At 36.9% G+C, this 13559-nt stretch overlaps 1 protein-coding gene across 2 annotated transcripts in view; it reads left to right on the forward strand.

Annotated features, from left to right (window-relative positions):
• The window catches only part of HEATR1 (HEAT repeat containing 1), a 55386-nt gene that overhangs the window by 22806 nt on the left and 19021 nt on the right, over positions 1-13559 (forward strand). For both annotated transcript variants that reach the window (XR_004030063.1, XM_003267301.4), the window contains exons 20-29: positions 294-486; positions 4758-4927; positions 5327-5485; positions 6807-7049; positions 7382-7513; positions 8893-8996; positions 9168-9311; positions 10018-10136; positions 10232-10353; positions 12539-12667. Coding sequence is in view for 1 of the 2 variants with exons in the window: in XM_003267301.4 (XP_003267349.1) it covers positions 294-486; positions 4758-4927; positions 5327-5485; positions 6807-7049; positions 7382-7513; positions 8893-8996; positions 9168-9311; positions 10018-10136; positions 10232-10353; positions 12539-12667 (1515 nt within the window). In the remaining variant the exon portion in view is untranslated. The remainder of the gene's footprint in view (positions 1-293; positions 487-4757; positions 4928-5326; positions 5486-6806; positions 7050-7381; positions 7514-8892; positions 8997-9167; positions 9312-10017; positions 10137-10231; positions 10354-12538; positions 12668-13559) is intronic.

Genomic DNA, 13559 nt, shown 5'->3' on the forward strand with positions numbered 1-13559 from the left:
GCTCACCACATTGTTGAAGTATTTTCTTAATTAGGCATCCCAGATACCGCTCTTGTCTTGGTTCTCTGTTTTCAAGTGCAAAGTTATAGTGAAGCTTCTGAATATCACTCTTCATTGACATCTTCCCAGTTCATTAAAACATGGAATATGGAATAATTTGAAATGATTAGACAAAGCAAAACTTTGCCTTAAATTATTTGTTTCTTTATAATTGTACACTAGTGAAAAGAGGATTTGGAACTAGCTTATTTGAGTAAGAATTAAAAGTTTGCTTTTTTTTTTTTTTAAATTAGGTACATCTCGAAGATGTTTTTCACTTATTCAAGTTCTATTCTGTTTTATGGACCTATGGTTCTAGCCTTTCAAATCCACTAAACTGCAATGTGAAAACAGTGCTGCAGACTCAAGCTCTTTATGTGGGCTGTGCGATGCTCTCATCTCAGAAGACACAGTGTAAACACCAACTGGCATCCATATCTTCTCCAGGTATTAAAGTAGCATGGTTATGTTTTGTCATGACCAACTGTTCATGCTTTCTCTATATGGTTTATGTAGTTTGGAAAATTATAACTTAAAAAAAAATAGCGGAAGGCAGGCACGGTGGCTCACGCCTGTAATCCCAGCAGTTTAGGAGGCTGAAGCAGGCGGATCATGAGGTCAGGAGATCAAGACCATCCTGGGCAACATGATGAAGCCCTGTCTCTACTAAAAATATAAAAATTAGCTGGGCGTGGTGGCATGTGCCTGTAATCCCAGCCACTGAGGAGGCTGAGGCTGGAGAATCGCTTGAACCAGGGAGTCGGAGGTTGCAGTGAACCGAGATTGTGCCACTGCACTCCAGCCTGGCAACACAGCGAGACTCCATATCCAAAAAAAAAAAAAAAAATCTATAAAGGCCAGGCGAGGTGGCTCACACCTATAGTCTCAGCACTTTGGGAGGCTAAGGCAGGAGGATCACTTGAGGCCAAGAGTTCAAGACCAGCTTGGACAACGTGATGAGATCCTGCCTCTACAAAAAATACAAAAATTAGCTGGGCGTGTTGGTGCGTGCCCGTGGTCCCAGCTACTCAGGTGCCTGAGGTAGGAGGATGGCTTGTGCCTGGGAGTTCAAGGCTGCAGTGAGCTGTGATTGCACCACCGCACTCCAAACTGGGCAACAGAGCAAGACCCTGTCTCAAAAAAAAAAAAAAATATTTCTGGTTACTTCTAATTTCTGGTTACTTCTAAGTATTGCGTTTAAGTTACCGGCACTTGCAAAATCTCACCAAACACGAAAGTTTAATAATAGAAATGGCAGGTGATTATATGAGTTCTTAATAATCAGCTATTCATTTTCTGAGCTGTAGCAGCAATGGGTTAGATAAAGAAGTCAGATCATCATAATACAATTTAATAATGAACTAACAAAAACAAAACCCTCCTGCATTTATCTCTTTTATCAGGCATAAATCATATTCAGGTTCAGCATTCTCTAATGAAATAACTGAAAGTTAAGTTTTTTTATAATGTGGAATTGCAAATTTTGCAAAAGATGCAGAATTTCGTGAAACAATGCGATATTGAAAAGTGGGTTGACTTACAGAGCTATTGACATGAGGGGATGTGGCAGAATTAGATCAGAGAAGAATGGTTGAAGATGAAAAAATTGATTAGAATAATGGACATGATTGATGCTTCAAACTGGAATGTTATTAATATCAGAGGCATAGGAGTGGCCCTGGGGAAATTTGAAGATGTCCTTGGTTTTTGTTTTTTTTTTTTTTTTCTTAATTCCAAAATTACTCTTTGTAAATATTCTGTGAAAGCAAGGTAGATGATCGTATACTTTTCCGTGAACAATTCCTCAGTGTTTATTTTTTATTAGTTCTTTGAAAGAGCACATAATTACATTTGTAACCAAATTTTGTTGCATATAAAGTAGATATGTAATTTCAAGTTTTATTTCTAAAATAAAATTCCATAAAAGTAATTTTTTATTCACTTACAAAATTTCGGTCTTTATTTTTAGGTGAGTTTACTGTTAAGGTTTTTCTAGTTATATTTGGATAAGAACAACTCCCTATACATTTTTTAACTTTAATTTTTCAATTAATATAGACATCTTTCCATATTAATAAATGGAAAAATTTATCTTTTTACAACTACCTGCAGAGTATTCCATTGTACGGAGATAGCAATTTATTAAAATAGTTATTTTCTGCTAAACTTGTGGGTTTTCAAAAAGATACATATATTTTATTTAGAGATAACTATTTCAGTTTTCCAATTTGGTATTAAATGTTTACTGTCCTTTGACAGTGGCCTCTGAGTCATATATGTCATTTTGACTATAAATAGCAAGATGGAAGAACTTCACTTTTCCACTGGTATTGCCCTTTGTGGACATGCTTGTGTGGAAGAATTTGGTCTTTGTGAAAAAGATATATTGCAGCTGCAGGGGGCTGGAAGGGTCTTTTTTCCCGTGGGGACACTGAATAAACAGTTGTATGCCTGCATTTTCACTGCAGCCCGTCACATGAGGTCAGGTGTGGAATTTTCCACTTATGTCATATTGGTGCTCCGAAAATTTGAGATTTTGGATTTTTTGGATCAAGGTTGCTCAACCTGTATGAACTTCTTAGGCAGGTTTGAAAGCTTGTCAAGCTTTATCTTAGTATTTCAGAAATGGAAAGTATAATGGATAATTTCTAGCAAAATGTAAATGACTAGTTTGCTGCAGTAGATATGAAATAAAGCTTAAATAACTAATTACTTTAAAAGGAATTTAGATATCTCTTTGTTCCAAAGACATCTTTTTAAAAACCTTAGCGCAGTTGGTCTCACAGATGCATTCTTACTAGATCTTTGAAGGAGATTTTTTTCAATGTTGTTGAACTGGGCAAGGCAAAGATAAGGGAAGCTTCCAGATTCTTTGTTTAAAACTGGCGTAACATTGAAAATTGAGAAAGCCTACAGACAAAAACTATAGGCCATGTTGCTTTGAATAATATTATGTAAAAATCCTAAAGAAAATATTTGCCAATAGGCTCTAGCAGCATATTTATAAAAATCATTTACCTAGCTAGAGTTCATGCCCAGAATATAGAATTGGTTCAGTAAAAGGAACTATGTTAATATAATTGACTGTATCAGTGAAGGACAAAACCCATAAAATGTCCAAAGATTTGAAAAGGCATTAGCCAAAAATCAGTAATCCTGATTGACAACAGAATAGGAGTAACATGATCAAAAATTCCTCAAATCAAAAGCTAGCATTTTCACTTTGTAATTGGGAAAACAAAGGCATTCCTGCTGTAATCATCACTCTCATTGAACATGATTCTAGAAGTACTAGCCAGCAGAAATAGACAAGTTTCAAATACTTACGGAATGTATGAATATAATAAAGCCAAAATCAAAGATCTTTGAGATGGTTATGTGGATTGTTAAATGGGACATCTGGCTATCCATTTGGAAACATTAGAAAGTTTGCCTCCAACCTCATTCCTTAGATAGAAATTTCATGTGAACTAAAGATTTAACATAAACTTAGCTCTGGCATTAGAAGAAAGCATGAGGTACATATGATCTCTCCCTCTAAATATAGAGATAGATACTTTCTAAATTCATTTAGAGTGAGGAGGGCCTTTCTAAGCACCAGAAAAAAAGTAGAAGAAAAATTTGACTCTAACATTTCTCTATCAAAAAGTAAAATCAAAACACACCAGTATGGGACCAAATATTTGTGGAGTACGATGCACAGGTGGGTAATTTCCTGTGCACACTTGTACAAGGCTGTATGTACAGTGGTGTTGGTTGCAGCATTGTTGTGATGACAAAAGAATAGAAACAACCTAAACTTTACCAGTAAGGTACTGGTTTTTAAAATATGGAAAATACATTGGAGTATACTTTACAATTAAAAAAGAATGATTTGGCCGGGTTTGATGGCTCACACCTATAATCCCAGCACTTTGGGAGGCCGAGGTGGGCGGATCACCTGAGGTTGGGAGTTCGAGACCAGCCTGACCAACATGGAGAAACCCCGTCTCTACTAAAAATACAAAATTAGCCAGACGTGGTGGCGCGTGCCTGTAATCCCAGCTACCTGGGAGGCTGAGGCAGGAGAATTGCTTGAATCCGGGAGGCGGAGGTTGCAGTTAGCTGAGATCGTGCCATTGCATTCCAGCCTGGGCAACAAGAGGAAAACTCCGTCTGAAAAAAAAAAGGAATGATGTAATTTGGATATGTATGTTCTTATGGAAAACACTCCCAAGAGTTTAGATGTGTCTGTAACCCCAGCACTTTGGGAGGCCAAGGTGGGTGGATCACTTGAGGTCAGGAGTTCGAGACCAGCCTGGCCAACATGGTGAAACCCAGTTTCTACTAACAATACCAAAATTAGCCAGGCATGTGGCGTGTACCTGTAATCCCAGCTGCTCGAGAGGCTGAGGCAGAAGTGCTTGAACCCAGGAGGCGGAGGTTGCAGTGAGCCAAGATTGCACCATTGCACAACGTCCAGCTCAGATGTGATAGTAGTTGGTGTAGAACAGGGTTTATAGTATGCCCTTATTTGTGTATTTTCAAAAGAATGCACCAGGTAACATATGCCTAACCTTTCTCTGGAATATTAAATATTCAAACAGTGAACAGTCTTCAGAGAAGGAGTTTGAATTCGAAGGGAAACTTTTTATCAAGTACCTTTGGTACTATGTAAATTTTGTACTGTTTCAGTTTTTAAAATTGTTTCTTAAATTTTTTTTTTCCATTGATTTTAGTGGTGACATCTTTACTCATTAACCTGGGAAGCCCCATAAAAGAAGTTCGTAGGGCTGCCATTCAGTGTCTCCAGGCCCTCAGTGGAGTGGCGTCCCCGTTTTCTCTGATAATAGATCATTTGATTTCTAAAGCAGAGGAGATCACTTCAGATGCTGCCTATGTTATTCAGGTAAGCTCGTTAGCAAAGAAGATTGAGTGTGTTCATGCCTGTGTGTACTCGAGCAATTTTCTCCATTCTCGACATTTCACTGTGTAGGGATTTTGATGGACTAAGTCATTGGATTTAGGAACTGATAGGTCAGTATCTGTACATCTGTCTCCTACTTTTTAAAAGATAGCAATGTCGTATTTCAATTTTGCTCTTTTCATTGGATAAAGGATTAGTGTATAGCTTTTCATAGTAAGCCAACTGTGTGTTTTTAGTAACCTTTCTTATTAAGGTTTTAAGGAGAAATGGAAAATTATAAACAATGTCACATCATTTGGGTAAGAATCTTCCATAATTAATATATTTAGCCTTTGTAGTTTCTTAACTCTTTTTTATCCAATTTTCTTTTTGGTATCTTAGGATTTGGCTACTTTATTTGAGGAACTACAGAGAGAAAAGAAACTGAAATCTCATCAGAAGTTGTCTGAAACTTTGAAAAACTTACTTAGTTGTGTATATAGTTGCCCATCTTATATAGCAAAAGATTTGATGAAAGTACTTCAGGGAGTCAACGGTGAGGTATGTGCCATTTAAGTGGATTTTACATTCCTGTGATGTTACTAAAGAATTGTTGTAACTCTTGTGGGTGAGGAAGACAATTGTTAAGAGTTGCATGTGTGCACTCAGAAGAGATAAATGTAATATCAGTTTTAGAGGGGGATGAGTTGAGGTAGAGAAAAACAGATACAAGTTACAAAGACAAGTACTGGTGAGTTTCTTTTTATTTTAAAATTAAATGTGTTGTCCCTGTCTAATCATTAAGTTTATTTTAAATGAACTTAACAGTCTCGTGTCTCATGGGGCTGCACTGCTGAAGGAAGCTGTTGGTTCATCTCTGTTTTTCAAGTGAAAATTCTATACAAAAGAATATATTTGGACACGAGTCTGTGAAAATTCCAAAATCATTTGCTTGTTTATTATATATATTTAGAGCTTTCATTATGTTCTCAAAGAAGCTTGTGTTACAAAAGAAAGCAGTTGTGAAACACTTGTTGATGTGATGGCATGTGCTGACCAACAAAAAAAAAGGTTCTTTGATCCCAGTGTTACAGAAATGCCCGTGTGCTTCATCAGTCCTAAACTGATTGTGGGCTTAGAGAACTAAAATGAGTCAAATGGATTGAAGACCATTTGATCACACTTTCTTGGTAGGAACAAACAGGTTGCATTCAGCCCTTAGTTGTCCCTGGTATAGTTTAAATTAGTAATTGACAAATTTCTTGGGTAAAGGACCAGATAGGAAATATTTTATGCTTTTGGGGCCACACAGTCTCTGTTGCAGCTACTCATCTCTGCAGTTGTATCAGGAAAGCTGCCACAGACAGGGTGTAAACAAATGAGGATGGCTGTGTTTCAGTAAATAAAATTTACAAAAACAGGTGGTCTGTTGAATTTGACCTGCAAGCCATAATTTGCTGGCCCCTAGTTTAGCAGTTAAAGATTCACATACATAATTTGAATTAATATTAATTATACCAAGTTGGAAACATTGAAGGACGCATACAGTGTTTTAGGGAATGTTAAACTTTATTTTTATTCTCTAAAGTTTTAGTTTGTGTTTTCTGTTCTCAAGTCTTAAAGGATGCTCACAGATTATCCTTCTGCTCATCTCTGAAGAGTTTAGCACTTTTGAGCATTACACATGAGCTATCAGAAAGGACCTGAGTGCCTTAGTGTGAATTAATAGCTGTCTCCATGTCTAAGAAGTTACCATCATTGGGTTTTTTCCTCCAGGCTAAACTCCCATCTTCCAGCAGGCTTTGAGTAGACACTCACTGTAGAGTGAGCAAAAACATATCAGTATACGTAACTGTTTACTAATAAGTCTTTCGATCTTTAGATGGTGCTTTCTCAGCTGTTGCCTATGGCTGAACAACTGCTAGAAAAGATCCAGAAGGAGCCCACAGCTGTGCTGAAAGATGAGGCCATTGTTTTGCATCTCACTCTGGGAAAGTATAATGAATTTTCAGCTTCCCTTTTAAATAAGGATCCAAAGAGTCTAGATATATTTATAAAAGCTGTGCACACAACAAAGGAACTTTACACAGGAATGCCAACCATTCAAATCACAGCCCTTGAAAAGGTCAGTGATTTCTTTCAGAAACTAAGGCATAGCATGTTCAAGCATTTAAAGATAGAAGGCAACAGGAACAGCATTAAAAAAAAAAAAAACTTGAATATTTTATTTGGAGAAGATAGTTACAGGTGGACTAGACATGTTTTAAAGGAATATGATGTATTTGACCCATTTATGAAAACTGAATGTTGTACATGGGTCATTAAAAAGAATTGCAGTTTAACTGACAAAATTAAATGGGAAACACTTTTGTATTTTGAGAGAGGTTGATATAAAAATTATTTCTGGAGTTTAAACTTGTTCACTGAACTCAGTTGCCTTTTTTCTACCCCCTCTAGATTACAAAACCATTTTTTGCAGCCATATCAGATGAAAAAGTTCAGCAGAAGCTTTTAAGAATGTTGTTTGGTTTATTGGTGAACTGTAAAAACTCACATTGTGCTCAGACTGTCAGCAGTGTTTTTAAAGGGGTAAGCTGCAAACTTCTTGTAATTTTTTTATTAATGTATAGTCTCTTCCAAGGGACACCATGTTTAAGAGTCCTGCATTTTATAGTGCTTGTAAGAGGTCAGATGTTACCATTAACAAAAATCATGGAAAAGTAAGTCATAGAGAGGCATAAAATAAAAATTTTAAATCTTTACCATTATTTTATTTTATGAAGTATTTGTTGATAATTTTAACCAGATAGGGCGTGTAGGAACATGTGTGTGTGTGATCTTACTCATATTAGACGGAATCTACCTATTCCTTTATGCGAGGAATAGGAATGAGTCAGTGGCTCAGTATTGAGCTGGGTAACATTATTCTACTTAATTTAAATAGTTGTTTAATGACATATAATGGAATTGAAATTCTGCTTGTTGGTTTTATATGTATATTGAAACCTAGCTGTTATCAGAATAGCCACCTGGTTATTCTGTTTTTTGAATATATAATAATATAAAGTTCTAGTATCTAGATTCAGCAGATCTCAGAATTTTAACATATTTACATAATCTTTTTTCCTTCTTTTTCTTTGCTGAAATACTTTAAAGTAAATCTCAAAATGTCATGCACTTTCATCCCTCTGTAATTCAATGTGCATCTTTTGAAAACTGGATACGACTACAATGCCATTAGAAGTAAAAAAATAATAATAATAGTTCCTTGGTGTTATCTAATACCTAGTTCATGATCATATTTCCATGGTTATCGCAAAAGTATTTTTTATAGTTGTTTTCTTTGAATCAGAATCCAAAGATTTAGTCGTGATGTTAGAACCTTATAAAAAGAGATACTTGGATCCCACCCCATATCTAAAGAATCTCTGGGGCAATGGATCTGTTTTTGTGCATGTGTGTATATGTCTTATTCCTTCCCAGCTGATTAGAATATACATATCTGATCCGGCACTTGGAAACAATTGGTATGGATGATTCTGTATTGCGTTACTAGTTTTCCACTCTAAGGGATGAACATGAAATTGAGTGACTCTGGACTGGAGAAGTGATACCGTATCGTAATCAAGACAAGCGCAGGGCTGTAACTTGAGACTCCGAAGACAAATTATATAGAAAGCAAGTGCATGGTAGTAGGAGAGCTTAGTTAAAATGAAAATCTGAAGTTGAATTTATGTTGGCTAGTGCTTTTGGTGTATACCCTTCCCTACTTTGCTTTCTTCTCATTCTGGTTTTTTAAGAAGTCTGTAACAAGGTAGTAGCATCCAATGCCGGGGGGGTTCAGATGCATATCCAGTAAGTCATTCTTCCCTCTTAATTGAATAAATCTTTCCTAGGGGTTAACATTTATTGCTCTAATTTTATCCCAATGGATTATATCGTCAACTCTTCTTCCTTCAATATTTCAGATTTCCGTTAATGCTGAACAAGTCCGAATAGAACTGGAGCCACCAGATAAAGCTAAACCCTTGGGCACAGTTCAGCAAAAAAGAAGGCAAAAAATGCAGCAGAAGTAAGAGCTACAAATGCATTGAGCACATGCTGTTGTTCCCCTGACTCTGAATGTTATGAAACCATTGGAACTTTTTGATACCCATCAGTTTGCTATAATCAGGCACAATGGTTTTTACTTAGCACATAATAGAGTTTGCTTTTCCAACTTTTTGTCTTCTCCATTTTCCAGAAAATCACAAGATCTAGAATCTGTTCAGGAAGTTGGAGGTTTGTACTGGCAAAGAGTAACTCTCATCCTGGAATTACTGCAGCACAAAAAGAAGCTCAAAAGTCCTCAGATATTGGTGCCAACTCTTTTTAACTTGCTATCAAGGTAATGACACTTGGCTTTGATCTGTGAGAGAACAGGACTCTAATTGTTGCTCATCTTATCTAACATTCTCTTTTCAACATACTCTTCTCTTGTTTAGATAGTCTGTAAAATAAAGCAAGTACTATAGGTGAAATTAAAAGATTGGTTTTAGGTATCCATTGCCAGTGCCCCAAACTGACCTTAGTGTCCTGTGTCATGTAGTAAATGACCACTCACTTTACAGCCTCCTTTCCTCTCAACTTTTCAGTAGCATGCCTGGGACATCATTACTTGTATTTCAAGATATAGTGTTGAATTTATACAGATATAGATATGTGTATATATAGTGTTTGCTATCTAAATATATTTTCATATATATAGATGTATATATTCTGTATACGTAGATTTGTGTGTGTGTGTAAATTGAGTATGAATTGTAGCGTGTGCTTTCATGTGAAAGGCAAAGTAATTCTGAACGTTGTCCTGTAAGATTCCAAATAGGTTAATGGAAAGTGCAATAGAGAGGACGTGGAATTTGACATAGCGCCTGTCTATATGAGAGAAAATTAGAGTTAGAAATCTTATATCTTATTTCTAGACTTCATGTTTAATGATAGTATTTTAGTTATTCCTTATTGAATATGAGTTCTGGACAACGGTCATTAATGTAACAATGAATTGTACAACTTTTACATTTCCCATCATTTCTCTTTTGGGTGTCCTGAAGGTGTTTAGAACCCTTGCCACAAGAGCAGGGAAATATGGAATACACCAAACAATTAATTCTTAGTTGTCTGCTCAACATCTGCCAAAAACTCTCTCCAGATGGTGGTAAGATACCCAAAGGTAGGTACTTTTTGGAAGGAAAGGTTAGAAAAATTATCTACTTTGAGTGTGAGTGTACCTGCCACTTAGGGTTTTTGTCTTTCTCACCACTGTAGATATTTTAGATGAGGAGAAGTTCAATGTGGAGTTGATAGTTCAGTGCATCCGCCTTTCGGAGATGCCGCAGACCCATCACCATGCCCTTTTACTTTTGGGCACTGTTGCTGGAATATTTCCGGTAAGTGTTAATGATACAAGATTTTAGCAGATATTTCAGATATTTTTCTTCCACAGAAATGCATTGGCACCTATTGATTTTAAATTTAATCAGTTAGGCTTTGGAATCTTCCAGCACTGGTGAGACTCTCAGCCCTGCCTCTTCATAGCTGGGACTGTATGAGCCAGTTGATCTTGCTAAGCTTTGGTTTCCCTTTTTATCAAGTGGGAATAATAACCTTCTTCACTGGATTGTTGGGGGAATTCAGTTGGATAATTTGTGGTTAGTACTTAGCATAATACCTGGCACACTATCTAATAAAACAGTGGGTATTGATGTTAATTGGGAAAAGTTAATATCTCATTTATCCTCAAGTAATCCTCAAAATAACCTTTAACCAGTGACTTAAGAAAATTAATTTGATCATAAACTATATCATTTAAAGAAATCATGTCCCTTTTATGAAAAACATCATTTAAACATTTGTAAAGAGATCGAAGCTATTTTCATATTGAGGATTTGGGTCAGAGCTCCTTAACCTGGGGTTCTCCATGAGCTTTAGGGGGTCTTAATCTACTGAAATCATATGCAAGGTTTTATATATATATGGGATTTTTTTTTCTTATAAGAGAGTCTGTGCTTCTCAAAGGGGTTGATAATCCAGAAACAGTTAAGAATCATTAATATTTTTTCTGTTTTTATTGAAGTATAGTTCAGATGCCATAAAATTCACCCATTTAAAGTATACAATTAAGTGATTTTAGTATATTCACGAGGTTTGTGTAATCACCACCATGATCTACTTGAAGGTGTTTTCATCACCCCAGAAAAGAAACTCTACACCCATTAACAGTCACTCTTCCTCTCCCTCCTCCCTGCCGCTGCCGCCGTCACCCCCACCACCACCACCACCCTGCTCCTGGCCACTAGTCACCCATTTTCTGTCTCTATCAATCTGCCTATGCTGGACATGTCATATAAATTGAGTCACACAATATGTGGCCCTCTGTGTCTGGTTTCTTTTGCTTAGCATAATGTTTTTTTGTTTGTTTGTTTGTTTTGAGATGGAGTCTCGCTCTGTCGCCCAGGCTGGAGTGCAGTGGCGTGATCTCAGCTCACTGCAAGCTCCGCCTCTCGGGTTCATGCCATTCTCCTGCCTCAGCCTCCCAAGTAGCTGGGACTACGGGCGCCCACCACCGTGCCCGGCTAATTTTTTTGTATTTTTAGTAGAGACAGGGTTTCACCGTGTTAGCCAGGATGGTCTCGATCTCCTGACCTCATGATCCGCCCGCCTCGGCCTCCCAAAGTGCTGGAATTACAGGCGTGAGCCATCGCGCCCAGCTGCTTAGCATAATGTTTTTGAGGTTCATTCATGTTGAAGCTTGAATCTATTCCTTTTATGACTGAATAATATTGTTGTATGTGTGTGCCACATTGTGTTTGTCTGTTCATCGGTTGATGGACATTTGGGTTGTTTCTACTTTGGGGCTATTATAAATTATGTTGCTATGAATATTCTAGACACGGTTTTGTGTGGACATGTTTTCTTATCTCCTGGGTATATATACCTAGGAGTGGAATTGTTGGGTCACATGGAACTTTATGTTTAACTTTGGAGTAACTTGCAAGACTATTTTCCATAGTGGCCACATCATTTTGCTTCCACCAGCAGCCTGTAAAGATCCCAATTTCTTCACATCCTTGCCAGTACTTGTTACTGTCTTTTTTTATCTCCATTCTAGTGGGCATGAAGTAGTATTTGTGCTTACATTCTTTTCATATGAATTTTTTCTTTGAAGAAATGTCTTTTCAAATCCTTTGCCTGTTTTTTAATCAGGTTATTTCTCTTTTTATTGGTGAGTTGTAATGAATCATTGAAATGGAGAATGTTAGCCTGATCAGGAATATCACTTGTGGCCAGGAGTTCAAGACCAGCCCGGGTAACATAGCGAGACCCCATCCTTACAAAAAAGAAAAGGAAAAAAAATTAGCTGGGCAGGGTGGCATGCACCTGTAGTCCTAGCTACTCAGGAGGCTGAGGTGGAAGGATTGCTTGAGCTTAGGAGTCCAAGGTTTCAGTGAACTATGATCACACAACTGCACTGCATCCCAGCCTGAATGACAGAGCGAGACGCTATCTCTTAAAAAAAAAAATTAGTAGAAATTAATAGAAACAGAAAATGTTGATAGTTGTGTTTTCTTTCAGGATAAAGTTCTACACAATATCATGTCTATTTTTACATTTATGGGAGCCAATGTCATGCGCCTAGATGATACTTACAGTTTTCAAGTTATTAACAAGACAGTGAAAATGGTTATTCCCGCACTTATTCAGGTAAGCTCTCTTTATACCATCGTGGGGTTTCTTTTTTTAATTTAAAAATTTTGCATGTAAATGACATTAAAAGCCTTTTTTTTTTAGTTTTTTTGGTTTTGTTTTTTTTAATATCCTCAAGAATTGTATAAAAGCCTTTCTGAAATGCTCACGTACATTGCCCTTAAGTTTTAGAACATTGAAGCTAAGAAGCAGTCTTGGCAATGTCTTTCCCAATAATGTAAACAAACGTGTTGTAGCTGGTTCTGCTGTGCTGTGAGTGTGTAACTGTAAGCGTCTTAACATCATTCGGGTGGGGTAAATTCACATCCACCGTCTATTTCAGGACATTGCATCAGTTTGATAATACCTTCTTACATGTTGAGGCTAGGAACTTTTAGAGCTACAGTGAAAAATTTGTTAACATGCAGTTTAGCAAATGTTTACCAAGCATTCTCTAAGAGCTAAACTCAGAGAGGTGAGATGTTCTCTCTCCCAGTAAGGAATGAACAATTCAAAAGTTAAAAGTAGCCTCAAGAATAAAAGAGCTTGGTCATCTACTTGAGTTTTCTATGTACCCTTCACTTGTTAATTAATGTCTTTTCTCATGCTATTGACCATCTCAGGGATGACCATATTCAGCACCTTCTTTTAACCTTAGTATTAGATTAGTGTTCTCAGTGTCCACCAAGTTGGCAAGTATAGGATATATACCTAAAAAGAAAAATAATAATATGCATTCATATGATCAGTGCCAGTCGAATAAGTAAATGCTAAGAGTTCAGAATAGGGGAAAGTCTATGTGGGCCAGGGTGACCAGAAAGTTCTATAAGAAATAGAATTTGTACTGGTGTGAAAGAAGGATAGGATTTGTTCAGTGATGGCAGAGCCAGTAGTATGAGAAAAGGCATGA

The sequence above is a fragment of the Nomascus leucogenys genome, chromosome 5 (assembly GCF_006542625.1).
Source record: "Nomascus leucogenys isolate Asia chromosome 5, Asia_NLE_v1, whole genome shotgun sequence".
NCBI classification, from domain to species: domain Eukaryota; kingdom Metazoa; phylum Chordata; class Mammalia; order Primates; family Hylobatidae; genus Nomascus; species Nomascus leucogenys.